At 41.1% G+C, this 13643-nt stretch overlaps 1 protein-coding gene across 2 annotated transcripts; it reads right to left on the bottom strand.

Annotated features, from left to right (window-relative positions):
* Positions 1 to 651: 651 nt before the first annotated feature.
* flad1 (flavin adenine dinucleotide synthetase 1) lies at positions 652 to 10683 on the bottom strand. Of its 2 annotated transcripts, none has more exons than XM_049584181.1 (11): positions 10646 to 10683; positions 8947 to 9040; positions 8558 to 8726; positions 7054 to 7431; positions 5045 to 5158; positions 4701 to 4968; positions 4202 to 4349; positions 3779 to 3877; positions 2394 to 2583; positions 1159 to 1232; positions 652 to 1066 (listed from the first exon to the last, which is right to left on the bottom strand). In XM_049584181.1, exons 2-11 carry the CDS (start codon positions 8952 to 8954, stop codon positions 931 to 933), a joined length of 1584 nt encoding a protein of 527 aa, XP_049440138.1. In that variant the 5' UTR covers positions 8955 to 9040; positions 10646 to 10683; the 3' UTR covers positions 652 to 930. The 2 variants fall into 2 exon arrangements, with proteins under 2 accessions (XP_049440138.1, XP_049440137.1); XM_049584180.1 differs by lacking the exon at positions 10646 to 10683 and adding an exon at positions 10358 to 10604.
* Between the last annotated feature and the right edge of the window lie 2960 nt (positions 10684 to 13643).

Raw genomic sequence — 13643 nt, 5'->3', positions numbered from 1 at the left:
TTTTATTACTGTTATTATTAATAAATCAAGCAAGCCGTGAAGCCCGGACAGATAAGTTAGGGGGTATGGGGGGCCGGGCTGGAGGTGGTAATTGCTGGTGTAACAGTGTGTGCTACCCCGCGGTGGCCTCGTAAGCGACCCGCTTTATTAGATCGGCCGGTATCGATCCTCGCTGCGCGGCGTTGACTAATCTCCAGGCGGGGGGAGAGAAGGAGCGGATCGATGAGCCTGGATTCAATCATGTCTGGAAACAGAGAAGGTAATTTATTGTAATCACGGCTGCTAAATGGGGAAAAAAGTGAGAACAACGCGCCCGTGAGGTGCTCAAAGAGAACTGCAACACCGGGGTGGAGGCTTTCCAGTGAGGGGATGCTCAGATCTGCAAATATGGATATTCAGCGAGACGATGATGAGTCAATATGAACCTGTCCGATGACCTTCAGTTGTCTGTCCATGCTGCTGCACACACACCCTCCCCAGCCTGATGATCTCACTTTGAGATTATATTATTTACCAATATATTCTCACACTGGCTGTCTTGCTTGCTCATATTGCATTTTGAAATCACACAAATGGACTCATGAATAAGATAAATCAAGAGAGCCCTGCGCTGCCATATGTGAGACTTAAAATAGTAACATGACAATGGAGAAAGATGACACACATTGATGTTTTATTTAACACCACAAAGAGCCATTACTTCAGGCTGAAACTCACAAGTAAAAACAAAAAGCACACTCATATACAGGCACACAGACTTCAGTTACAGTCTCAGATACTCCACAAACATTCACATGTAGGGTTTAAAAAAAAATGTCCATGGTTTATATTTCAGAGTTACATTATGAGTGCAGGTGGGGGGAGGTGGTCTGAGATCTGAAGACATGGCTCCGTCAGCAACAGGTGACACTGCGAGAAAGTGAGGCTACATCAGGCACGGGAGTTTCGCTCCTCTTCTTCGTTCTCCAGGAGGTAGGCTGCCTTGTATCGTGTCACCCCCCTCCCGTCCACCATCTGGAGGGAAGGGTTTCGACAGGTGTTGTCCATACTGCCCAGTGAGGTGTACCTGCGGGTCGACAGGGACGTTTAGGACAGGGAGTTCTGCGCTTGAGCTGAGATGTTGTGCGATGGAGGATGCAGACAGTGGAGGAGACTTACCCTTTATCATAGAGGATACAGTACGGCACGTATAACGTCCTCAAGAACGACCAGATGTCGTGATACGTCCAGTCCTGTGAAGTGTTGCAAGACATCAAATTTAATTGGTTTGTGATTGAGTCATGATGTAGGGGAACACAGTGGATCCCTCTGAGATGCACCCATGTGATTAAAGGTTACATAAATGACCGTAAAATGATTTCAACTCTGTGCTACTGTATCTTATGTACCGTTGCGGCTGTCCTGGTATGACCATTACCAGCCAATCTAAAAGCATTTGCCAAATCTAAAATAAAGCAAAACTGAATGCTGGCCAACTGGATAGCATTATATAGTTCAGGTGTACCCTAGTATTTGTTTGTGCGAGGGGGGGCGAAAATACTCACAACATCATTTAAAGCCTCACAGATGCAGTATTACTGCGGGGCTGTTGGATTGCATTAAACTGTGCAGGTGCTGTGATATTTTGTTCACACCCTGTAGATCTGCTCTCTGAAACTTCAGTCAAGATGACAAATAACATTAAGTGTAACAAGGGGAAATTGCCTGGCTGGAGCAGTGAAAACAGATTTGTATTACCAGTCAAAAAGCAGTTTTTCCCGCAGCACTATATACGCCGTATCTTTAAAAATGTGGGGAACCTGAAGGACTGCTTGGTTTTTTTTTTTTCTACATATAATTAATGTCCGCAGGTGCTTCTCACATTAAGGCTACATGCGTTTTTCTTCACATGGAAGAATTAGCTGATTTTGTTTTTACTCCTAGACCAGGGATACTCAACTTACTTTGCCCAGGGGACACTTTTGCAAAATGACATGTGGCTGGGTCCAGTTGCAGCAGCCGGGTCAGGTGTACACAGTGGCGTTTCTAGAACTTGAGGACATTCGGGGCTGACCTCTGTCGGGGAGATTCAAGAGTTCCTCCCCTGACACTTACTTTTAATAAACAAGCTCTGTTTTGATATTTTTTAATGCACTCTGGCAGCTTACTTGCATTCTAAGTACCAAAAAAAAATCCCCAATGTAAAATCAATTTATTTTAATTGTGATTAGAAAATGGTCAGCAGGCCTATTCGCCATCAGTAGAGTATCACTGTCCTAAACCCTCTTACATGACCTTTTACCATCAAAGATAGGAAAATTACAATAAGAGAAAAAATTACCAAGACATAATGAAACTGTATATCTACGTTATTTGTGTGTATAGGTGTGTGTGTGTGTGTGTGTGTCTCTCACAAGTAAAGGGTTGACTCTCATGTAGTCTGGCCAGCCGGGGTCTGTGGGACACATGGCTGTGAGTGTGTGCGAGTAAGGGTCACTCCTCCTGGTCCCCATCAGGACGGCTTTCAGCTCTGGTCTCCTCTCCTGCACCTCGCTCAGTGCCTGTCGTATACTTCCCTCTACTGAGAATAGGTCCAAGTCATATCTACGGGAGACACGCAATGACACGCAGTAATGAGCTGCTGTATTGTAACATGAAAGATTAGGACACTTTTTAACAAGAGAACACAGAATTATTTGGACTGGTAACAGTTGTTGACTCAAGTTCAGGTTACCATTGGTAAAAACATTTTGTCATATTTGCTTTGACTGTCCCTGTACAGACAATCTATGAAAACAAAAAATATCACACTGTTCTGCCTCCTTCTAGTGCTTCTGATGGCATCTGCTAGGATCCACCGTGGCTTAAGGAAAATAACTGAACAGAGTCTCTTGTGAGCTGCGGTCAAACTGTCAAACTCAGCAGCACTGATCAAATATGAATCAAGATTCTGTTACTGCACTGCCTATTTCTTGCCTCAAATGACTTCAGAGACATATTTTAGTGCACTGTTTAGGTGTAAAATGAGAAACTTTGCTCCAGCTGGTTGGCTGTGCTTCATTTTGGCGTGACAGTTTTCAATGTTGCAGCCAGGTCATAAAGTTTCTCATTTTACAGCTAAACAGTGCAGTAAAATATGCCTCTGAAAACATCTGAGGTGAAAGTAGGCAATACAGTAACAGGATCTTGATTCATATTTGCTCAGCGCTGCTGAATTCGACAGTTTGACTGCAGTGTACGAGCAGTGACTGACATGGCTGACAGCTGTGTTACAGACTCACATGTGGTGGATTCTTATAATTAGAAGCACTATGAGGATCAGGAAATTTTTTATAACAGATCATCTGTCTAATGTACTAGGATATAACGACAGTTTCAGGCGATATGACAAAAGGTTATTAATAAAAATTACAGCTACAGCTTTAGGTAAAAATGTGCTCTATAGAAAAGTAATGCACACCGAGGGTTGTAGTGAGGTGCTGACCACTGGAAGTAGACCTGAAGATAGGCAAAAAGAGTCGCTCACTCCCGCTCCACATGCACCTCTCCTTTATTCAGATGACGTTTTGGCCCTCAGGCCTTCTTCATCATTGTTGATCTTGACTGTTGATCTTGAAGAAGGCCTGAGGGCCAAAACGTCATCTGAATGAAGGCGAGATGCACATAGAGCCAAAGTGCGACACTCCCCCTCCCCCCTAATTTAAAGTAAAAATACAGATAAAAATACATAAATCTATTTTTAAAAATGTTCTGAAAAGTGTTTATTGGCAGTGTGCAATGGGGCGAGCTGTTGGCTTACCTTTTTATCGTATCTTGGAGAAATCTCTCCATTTCTGGGAATGGAGAGACGATTCGGATATAGAGGGCTTTCACCTTGTCTTTACCATCTGGATAGCGCCTGAGAGTGGCAGGAGGAGAGGAACGAGACATTCAAAAAAAAAAGAAAGATACATAGGAGCAGTCCAGAAAAAGATTAGATGTTTATCCTTATCACTATCTCCACTATCTGTCCAACACAGATCAAGAACAGTCTAAACAGTACTGTGTCTTGTCCAAGATTTTTCTCAGTCTAGTTCCTACTATACTAATTTTCCTCTTCATTAACAGTGATGTCCCACTGTGCTAAAGTAATATCATTTCCCTCATTTGTTTTGTCCTGATTAAATCATCCCTACTCCCGAACGTTCTACCTGTCTCACCCCGTCCTCTCTCCTCCCGTTACCGTTTCAGTGCTGCATAGTAGAGATGGAGCAGTGCCGTGCAGTCTTTCCCTCCGTTGAAGCCGACGCAGACTTCCTCTGTCGAATACTGATCCAGTGCAGCCTCTATTGTTTTCAGTGCAGACGTAACTTTCTCGCCCAGCGGTGCGCCTGTGAGGCATGAAATCCACAGCAAAAGAAGTTTTACAATCAATGTAGTCAGATTTTCATGGTTATAATATAAATAATCACTCATTCTCGTGTCAAATTGAGAGTTAAAATATCTGCTTCTCCTTTCTCTCATTTTATTGACGCTTGACTCTATTCTCTGTTCAGCCTCATGCCAGTTCTATTCTGTTTTATAACCCACTATGATTTTTACAGCAATAATTACTTTAATCTTTTAGCTTCCGTTATTGGTCCCACTGCCTGTGTAAAGAGTAAGAGTTCTCTGCAATATTCACTTCATATTAAGTTCAACTACCACCCTCCACCACCCCCTGCCCTCTGCCTCCCCCTCACCGCTGTTGGCCAGTGTGTACACCTCGGCAGTGGCAATGGACACAGGGTCAGTGACCAGGGGCACCACGCTTCCCTTGGGCAGCTTATCCAGCAGCTGGGTCTGGGCTTTGTCCACCTCCTCCTGGCTATCTGAGTCCAGAACCAGCCTGACTCTGTGATAGTTGCTCAGCCAGTCCGGGTAGGAACCGAGAGCCACCTTACGGCCCCAACCAGCCTGCAGTTTGGTCAGTACAGGGGCGATCTCTGCTTCATCTGCATCCACAAACACCTAATGGAAAAGCATGTGGTTAACAAACACAGTACTCAGGTGGATTTGTAAATGAAAGGTTTGGTTGTGGTGTTACCTCACGGGTGTGAAAAGTGGTCCCTGAACTGGCAAAGAGGTGCTCCAGCCCATTGAAGGCCCTCTCCATCAGAGACGGGATCCCAGGAAAGATATACACGTTACGCACACTGACCTGAAAGAAGAAGATGGACACGTCATACAGTGGAGGAATGAACCCACAGGTTTGATCATTCTGTTTGAGGTACAATACTTCTACCAACGTGTACTCAAAAGGTATTTAACATCTAGAAACTGACCTTGGTGTCTTTCTTGTTACTACACTGTTTTCAAGGCAACAGTCTGTCCCATTTAATATGTCTGTAAACTCATTGATATAACTCTGATATTTAGCCAATGTATTATTTCAAGTGAGTTTCTGTGAGTGTTTCTTTTTATTCAACTTAAAAGACAGGGTGTCAACTGTTTTCTGTCAAACCACATAATTTCAGTTCGTCAAGGCATGGCCCCTCTTGAATTATATGTTCTCAGTGTGGTATGGTACGATCAGAGTCACGTTTCAAATAGCCTGCAGTATGAATAAATATAGTCAATAAACACATTTGTGTAGCTGCTTCATTTGATTACTGGCACTACTGACTAATTTTACAACATGTACTATGACAGTTTGATTTTCTGTGTCATCTCTTTTTTTTTTTTTTTTTTTTTTTTTTTTTAAGATCTTTATTTTTTACTATTTATATCATGTTTAAATCATACCTCACAATGGGTGCACATCAATCTAGACGTACACCCTACACTTAAAATGACAATATGACCCAGCAAGAACAACACAAACACAAAATCTCAGGGCAAAACCAAAATATTCAAAAACACTCTGACAAAAAGCCTGAAATCACACAGTCCCAGAGTCTTCAAAATAATTCACTGCAGGTTTTCTTTTATACTTTTTGTCCAAGTCAAATACTTTTTCCAAAAAAGGGGAAAAAATGAAGTTCAGTTCAAAATGAAAGCAAAGTTCAAATCAGTTCATTTTCATACCGACCAAAAAAAAAAACAATCTTCAAGCAAATTCTTGAAAATCACTTACAGAGTCAGTAAGTCAGTCAGTCCACTAATCTGGGAATGCAGTCCCGATTTTGCTGCTGGGCGCGGGTTAATGATTGCCTGTAATCAGCTGAACAGAGAATGAAGCAATCCTGGAGAACAGAGTGTATATGGTGTATTCCGGGAGAATGTCCGGGAGGACAGCTGTCGGTGGTGGATGAATATACATTTGCGAGGTATTTAACAACCTTACTGTGTGATTATCACGAGTGTGCTGCTCATACCAAAACTCACTTCCTGCTCTCAACCTCACCACACAAAATCTGAATGACTAATAAACATAAGGCAACTGAACTGTAATGCAAATCGATAACCAATCAGTGAGCAGACTGAGTAAGTGGGTGTTTCCAGGGGTGTGTACAGGCGATGAAACATGGTGATGAAAACCAGTTTGTCACAGGACAACTATGTGAGGTAAATGTGCCTAAGTATAATCATAAGGCACTACAGATGTTAACCATGCAGAATACTATAGTCTTCATTTCGAAAAAATATCACTGAATTAACAAAATTTTAGCAAACTGCAACACAAATATTTGCAGTTGTGTATTCCTTACACTGCTGTTTTGCTGTAGATGTTAAATGTCATTATTTTGCCCATTGTGAGAAGCCACTTTTCACTCCTGCAGTGTCTGGGTAGCAGTTAATGTTGCAATCTGTCTTCTACAATATCCCCAGAACACAATGGAACAGACAGAAAAGTGTACGACTGTGAGTGAACATCTTTCTGAAAGTTGTGTCAGCTTAACAAATTTTGTTTGCCCAAAAAAAGCCTACTGAAAAGGTACTGCACAGCACAGCAGATAGCAGACAGAAGCGTGCAGGCGGGCAGTCAGTAAATGGATGAGGGTAATGATCTTTTATAGCTTGGGTATAATTTCATCTAAGTTATTGTTTTTTGACCACATGATGCAGCTTGATGAAGGAGCTGAGCTAACCCCCCTCCATCGTGCCTTCACTCACCAGTGGGTAGCGTAGCAACTGTCCAGTCAGAGGGTCGGTCCCATAGTTGAGACTGGCAGAGCGAGGCACCATGGCCAGCTTCATAGCAGCACTGTTCTCATCCACCACTCCGAAGAATTCCTCAACCAGTCGGGCCAGCTCAGGGTGGGGATATAGCTCCTCTTGGAACGCCTTGGCGACGCTCTCAAAGGTGACGTCGTCATGGGTAGGGCCTATGCCCCCTGAGGTGATGAGGTGTGTATACTGAGGGGAAAGGAGGGCCACCTCTTTGGCAATTATCTCCGGTACATCTGGTACCACTGTTATGCGCTGCACAGAGACTCCGAGCTTCCTTAGTGCTCGTGTCAGAAAGGCACTGTTTGTGTCCTGAGTGTGACCCTGAGAAACAAAGATCAAGAGGAGGCACTCAGTTAGTTTCAGTCAAGTGTTTCCACCTACACATCACATTCACAGACTTACAGGAATAGTTCACCTGCAAAGTGACCACTTGTTTGTAATTTACTCACTGTGTTACCTTGAATTCCTAAAGAAAATTTCATTTTTCTCACATGCCTCCACGGTGAATGGATAATCCAAAAAAGACGAGCATTCTTCATTAATTGGCGTAAACAGGGACTGTGTTTAACAGCAAAACTATAAAAACATCTGTTAAAAAATGTCACACAACCCATTCAGTTTAATCCTAGACTCATTTATCAAGTTCTTTGTTCAGTATTTTGAAAACACATGAATTTTCCCTGAAGCATCATGATTTAAAGCATATCAGTACAAACAGGTGTATTTCAAAAGTGTTTTAAATTGTAAGGTTTTAGCAAAACTGCTCGTTTGTATTTGATTAATGAGACTTGATTTATACTGCATCAGTTGTGTGAGAGTGTGTAAACAGATGTTTTGATATAGTTTTGCTGTTAAACCACTTAAACTTAAATGACTTAAATCCGTTAAAAAATGCTCTCCTTTATTGGATTCTCCAGTCCTCATATAGGCATGCAAAAACAAAAGTTTTCTTCACAAATTCAAGGTAACACACAGTGAATAACTGATATACAAATGGTCACTTTTAACAAAGACTCCAAGGTCTTGCTCGATAAAATCCAATGATTCACAGTGAGCATGTTTTGAGGGTAAGACATGACATTGGACAAAAATCAAAGGCTTCATCTTTAAATCATGATCATGTCAAGTCAAGAAATAGTGCTGAACTTGTCGTTTTATAAATGAGTACTGCCGCCACATTAAATAACCATCACAGCGTTTTCCTGGGGATATACAGTGCGGACCCTAGACGGCGATGTGCCTATGCGAGACCTGAGGCATATTGATGATTTAGGGTGTCATGCTGGAATGTATATATAAATAAAATCATACTTTCAAGTATGCAGAATTATTAGGAAAAAAGGTCAGGGTCTATTTAGATTTTCTACAATCCGCAAATTTCCAAGGATTCTCTGTGGGATACTGTCAATGATACAAATACAGAGAGTATCTCTCAGCTCTAAATCACCTTGAGTATCTCATCTCCAATGATGAGAATGGCTGCAGTGGGAGCATCCCCGTTGGCTGCAAAGGACGGACTAGAGCCCTGGTGGTTTGTGGACATGGTTGCCTTGGAGAGCTGAGCTGCGAGTCTCCTCACACGCACCACTGTTGTACTCAGCCTGGAAAAAGAAAGGCTAGAAGACAGAGGAAAAAATGCTTGTGACACCAATTTAAAAGCAGCTTCTGCATGTGTGTTTTGCTCTCAAGTGTAGATTTAGACATCTGGAATGTCTGTTTAAGGACGTATATTTTATATTGTTCATATCTTTTGTTTTGGTGTGTTCTTAATACTTTTGTGATTATGTGATGACAATGATGCCTGAAAGGATCAGTAAAATTAATCTTGAGTCTTACCTCAACATGAAGAACCCATATGGAGTGTCCCAAATTGTTTCATTTCAGTTCAGGCCCTCTTCTCCTTCATAACTTGTCTCCTACCAGGGAGTGTCTGGAAAGAGACACATAAAGGAGCAGATCAGGCAAGGGGAAAAAAGGAGGAGAAAAGAGGCAAGAACTGTGAGCAATGTGTACATGCATCGACTCACAATGACTACTTATTGGTTGTTTCTCGAGATCTATGAGTTGTATCTAAGATACTGCACTTCAATTATTAGAAATATTTTGTTGGTGGGGGGGGGGATCTCATTCTTTTTAATGAGTCTGTGAAAAGGTCCAGTGAGGAGGATATAGTGACATCGAGTAGTAAGGGACAGGTTGCATGTGGACGAACTATGGTGGCCGATGCAAAAATGCAAATGGCCCTATGTAAAGCCAGTGTTTGGTTTGTCTGCTCTTGGCTGTTGTACACACAACATGGTGGACCTCATAGAAGAGGGCCTGCTCTGTATGTAGATATAAATATAATCATTCTAAGGTATAAAAACACAAGGATTCTTAGTTTCAGGTGATAATACACCAATGGAAACATAGTTAGGAATATTATATTGCATTTCTGCCCCTTTAATCCTACACACTGGACCTTTAACTCTGCTTTAAATAGTACACAGTGAGCACATCTGCATCAATGACACTGCTACACCTTCCTACTGAAGCCAAGCTATAAAATAGTGACACTGCAAGTTTGGTCTGTCTTCTAAATTTGTCTGAAGCAGATGTGAAGAACTGACAATTAATGAGGCATGGACATGTACAATAATGCATTGAGGAAGACTTGTCAAGATACACACTGTAAGGTACTGAGAGAGAGGACGTTGATCAAGGACCAAAGGGTTAATAATAGACAGCAGCGAGCTGATTTCACCGATCAAACGAGGCAACATTAGGGTCCAGACAGTGCCAGTGCGGTAGGTTCAATCTAAAACTATCTACATGTGTGTTACCATTTAGCCCTCATGTTGTTTGGCTAGGACTGACAGGTGATACACCTGACTGTACTTTCTATTGCGTAACACTCCCAAGTTATCTAACGTGAGAAGACAGCGAAATGAACTTCATTCACATTTATAAAATACACCATAAATTATAGCTCAATATAAGTCAAAGCGCCGGGTACTACTATGACAACTCTTAGCTAACTGTAAATGTACAAAGTCTCCTTGCTAGGTTACTTAACGTTAACCCATTGTTGGAGACACTAGCAACAACCAAGCACTAGCATTCAAGCACGCTTCAATACAACCTTACGCCCTGTTTCTACTGCCTACTTCTCTCCACGACCACACACCAAAAAAAAAACACCGAAAAAAACATAATGTCTTATTTCATATATTGGTATCCAAATTCATTAAAACCCGAGGAAACTTACTCCTGAGCCGCTATGACCTCGTTACGTATCCAACTGTTTGTCGCTACATGTCACTCACAACACATGGCGGTCACTGTCCAATCAGAACTCAGAAAAAGCTTCCAGATAGGTCCGAGAGCCAATCAGGGTTGAGCAGGCGGGACTTAACGTTCGCCTTTTTATGTACACGGAAGTAACGGCGTTATGCTGGAATCAGTAAGTGAAGCAGTGTATGTCGTTTAGCTAAAGTAAATGCGATATATGATAAGTATTACTTTAACGACCGGTACCGACAACTCGTCTACCTACGAGCTAACACTGTGCACCACCTCCACTCGGATAGCATTATCAGCTGCCTCTCCTTCTTCTTTGAGTTTTAATGGCGGCTGGCAAACCAGCCTTTAGGCGCACTACCGCCACCTACTGGAGTGTGGCGCAACAGTTGGCAGGAAACAACATAATAAAAAACTAAATTCTCTAAATTATTCCTGTTACTCTTAAGTTATTAAATAGAAGCGTATGCACTTTCCTTGATGTATTTCCAGTTATATTCCCCAATGTGATACTGTGCTTTTCTCCAATTAGTCTTGTTTTTAACTACATTCTGTCTCCACTATATCTGTTGCAATTGGTTAGTACATGTTTGGCAGTTTCCATCTTTTTTTACACACAGTCTAGTAGGGTGCTTCCCTATCCTATGAAGAGTTTCGTTTACTCCTGTATGTCCTATCCTCAGACACCATCTCTTCCTTTGGGTTTCCACTCTGTATTCCTCCAACACCTGCATGTTTTGCACACTGTAAAGATGTCTTCCTGTGTCACTTAAGCCCCAAATATCCCTGCGAAGTCCTGTATGCTGGACTGTATCCCTGCATACAGTCTTTTATGACAGTTTTAATCTCTGCTTTACTTAATGGCACTTGCATGTCAATTAACTGTCGTTTTAATGTTCAGCCAATATGTCTACTCTCTCATTTCCTTCCACCCATACATGAGCAGGAACCTAAAGGAAGGAGACATGCATTCTCCTATAATGTAGCCTGTGCAGCACATTTCATGCATAATAGCCTCTCATGTCTGCATGATGACTTTAATGCGGCTAGAGGAGCCAATGACTGATGATGGACTCCGAAGTACCACCATCCAAACTACACGCTGCTGTCATGTTTCTTGTCTATAGGTGGCGCATGATGACATGTCTGCAACCGTGGTGCTGGCGCCGCTCCTCTGCATATTGAAACAGAGTGGAAGGTGGGTTACTTATTTTTCCACAGGACTTTATTGGCTTGAGAATACAGCGGTGGTTTAAGATACATTAAATGCTTAGAATATAAAAAGGGACTCCATTCAAGCTCTGATGGTGGTATTGATTATGCCAAGAAACTCCTTGTGCATTCATGCCCAGATGGTGTCAGACAGTTCATTCAAGCAATCATATTTTTTTGCCTGTTAGATCATTTAAGTGTGGAATAATGTGATATTTCCATGGTGTTTAACCTCGTTATCATTACCATTACTTTTTTTTAAAGAAAAAAAAAAGGTAAAGTAGTCAGTTGTAAAGAAGTAAGGAAAGATAATGGAATGGAATGAAACATATTGATGATAAATCAAAACAGTGACATAATAAATCAAAATTAAGACAAAGTTCTGACATAAATGAACACTGTGAGATATGTCAGTAACACATATTTCATAATTTTGACTTTAAAAGTTATTATTATGGCTAAGTATTTCATTATTTTTGACTCATCCAGATAGTAGCAAACAGACCAGTCATGTATTCGGCTGTCAGAGCATTTAAATAAAGGCTCATATAGTATTGCTATTGTGTTTAACCTTATTACTATTATTATTATTATTATTACTTTACTTTACTTTACTTTACTTTAATTATTGCAGATGGGTCTGCATATTATGGTATATAGGAACCTGCCAGGGAAAGAGAAGTCAGTAAAGTTAAAATAATATGATGAAACATGATTAAATTAAGTAAAAATGATAAGATAATAGGTCCGAATTAAGGCAAAATCCTGATGTAAGTGCAACTTTTGAGATATGTTAATTACATGTTTCCTAAGTTAGTATTTTGACTATCTAGGCTATCATTATTACTTTCCGTGAGTGTTTCATTTTTGTTATTCCAATTGCAACGCTGAAATCTCTGACCTGGCAGATTGTGTGTGTGTGTGTGTGTGTGTGTGTGTGTTTATCTATCTATCTATCTATATCCATCGCACTCTGGGGTTGAGGTGAAGAACTGTGTTGTGACCTAAATAACATGCTGTTGCTATCTGCAGAAAGAATTAAAGCATGAAATCCTGCATTTTTAATGTACGAAAGCATCCTGTATCATAATTACGTGTGCCATTTGTAACAAACCAAACCTCGTGAAAATCAGTTGAAAATTCAGTGAGTTGTTCTATATTACTTGTGCATACAGATCCTTCTTCAATATAAGTGAATGCACTGTGGAGGCGAAGTGAGACCCATCCAAGATGGCGGCCGGCGAGCACGCACTCAGGCACTCAATGCGGCGTCTAAGTATGTATGGGTGTACACCCTGCAGACAACCATTGACACTCACATTCACACCTATGGTCAATTTAGAGTCACCACTTAACCTATCCCACAACCTGCATGTCTTTGGACTGTGGGAGGAAGCTGGAGTACACAGAGAAAACCCACGCTGACACGGGGAGAACATGCAAACTCAGCACAGAAGGGCTCCCTCCTGGGATTGAACCAGGAACCCTCTTGCTGGGAGGTGACAGCGTTAACCACTGTACTACCGTGCCGCCTATAATATAATAGTAATGATACTATAATGTGCCCATTTATAAACAAGACAGTCAATTAAGTAATAAAAATAACCCAAAACTATAATGTGTGCAGTAATTATGGTTACAGACTGCGTTAGTTTCAGCTAAGTGTACCCAATAAACTGGCAACTGATTGTATATACTGCCTTATATTTCACAATGCAATATTCTGTCGTAATAAAATCATAATAAATCAATATGTACAGCCTATTTAAAAAGGGGAGATAAAAAATATGGTTGATATTAAGATAAAGACAATACTTTTGTTTGTTTGCTTTTTTTTAGTTTATTTAAGGAGGGACAGTGCGAATGAATAAATACACATGGTATAAACATGTCAGAATTAGCCACAAGGCAATTTTCTGTGGTAATAAAATCATCATAAATCAATGTATACAGCCAGTAACACAAAGGAATCGCTGCTAAAGGAGGTATGTTTAGAAAAACTATGGTTGATATTAAGATGAAGATACTACAGTGATTTTTCT

The sequence above is a fragment of the Epinephelus fuscoguttatus genome, linkage group LG8 (assembly GCF_011397635.1).
Source record: "Epinephelus fuscoguttatus linkage group LG8, E.fuscoguttatus.final_Chr_v1".
Lineage (NCBI taxonomy): Eukaryota > Metazoa > Chordata > Actinopteri > Perciformes > Serranidae > Epinephelus > Epinephelus fuscoguttatus.
Note: the sequence above shows the minus strand (reverse complement) of the source record. Positions and strands in the feature narration are given on the sequence as shown.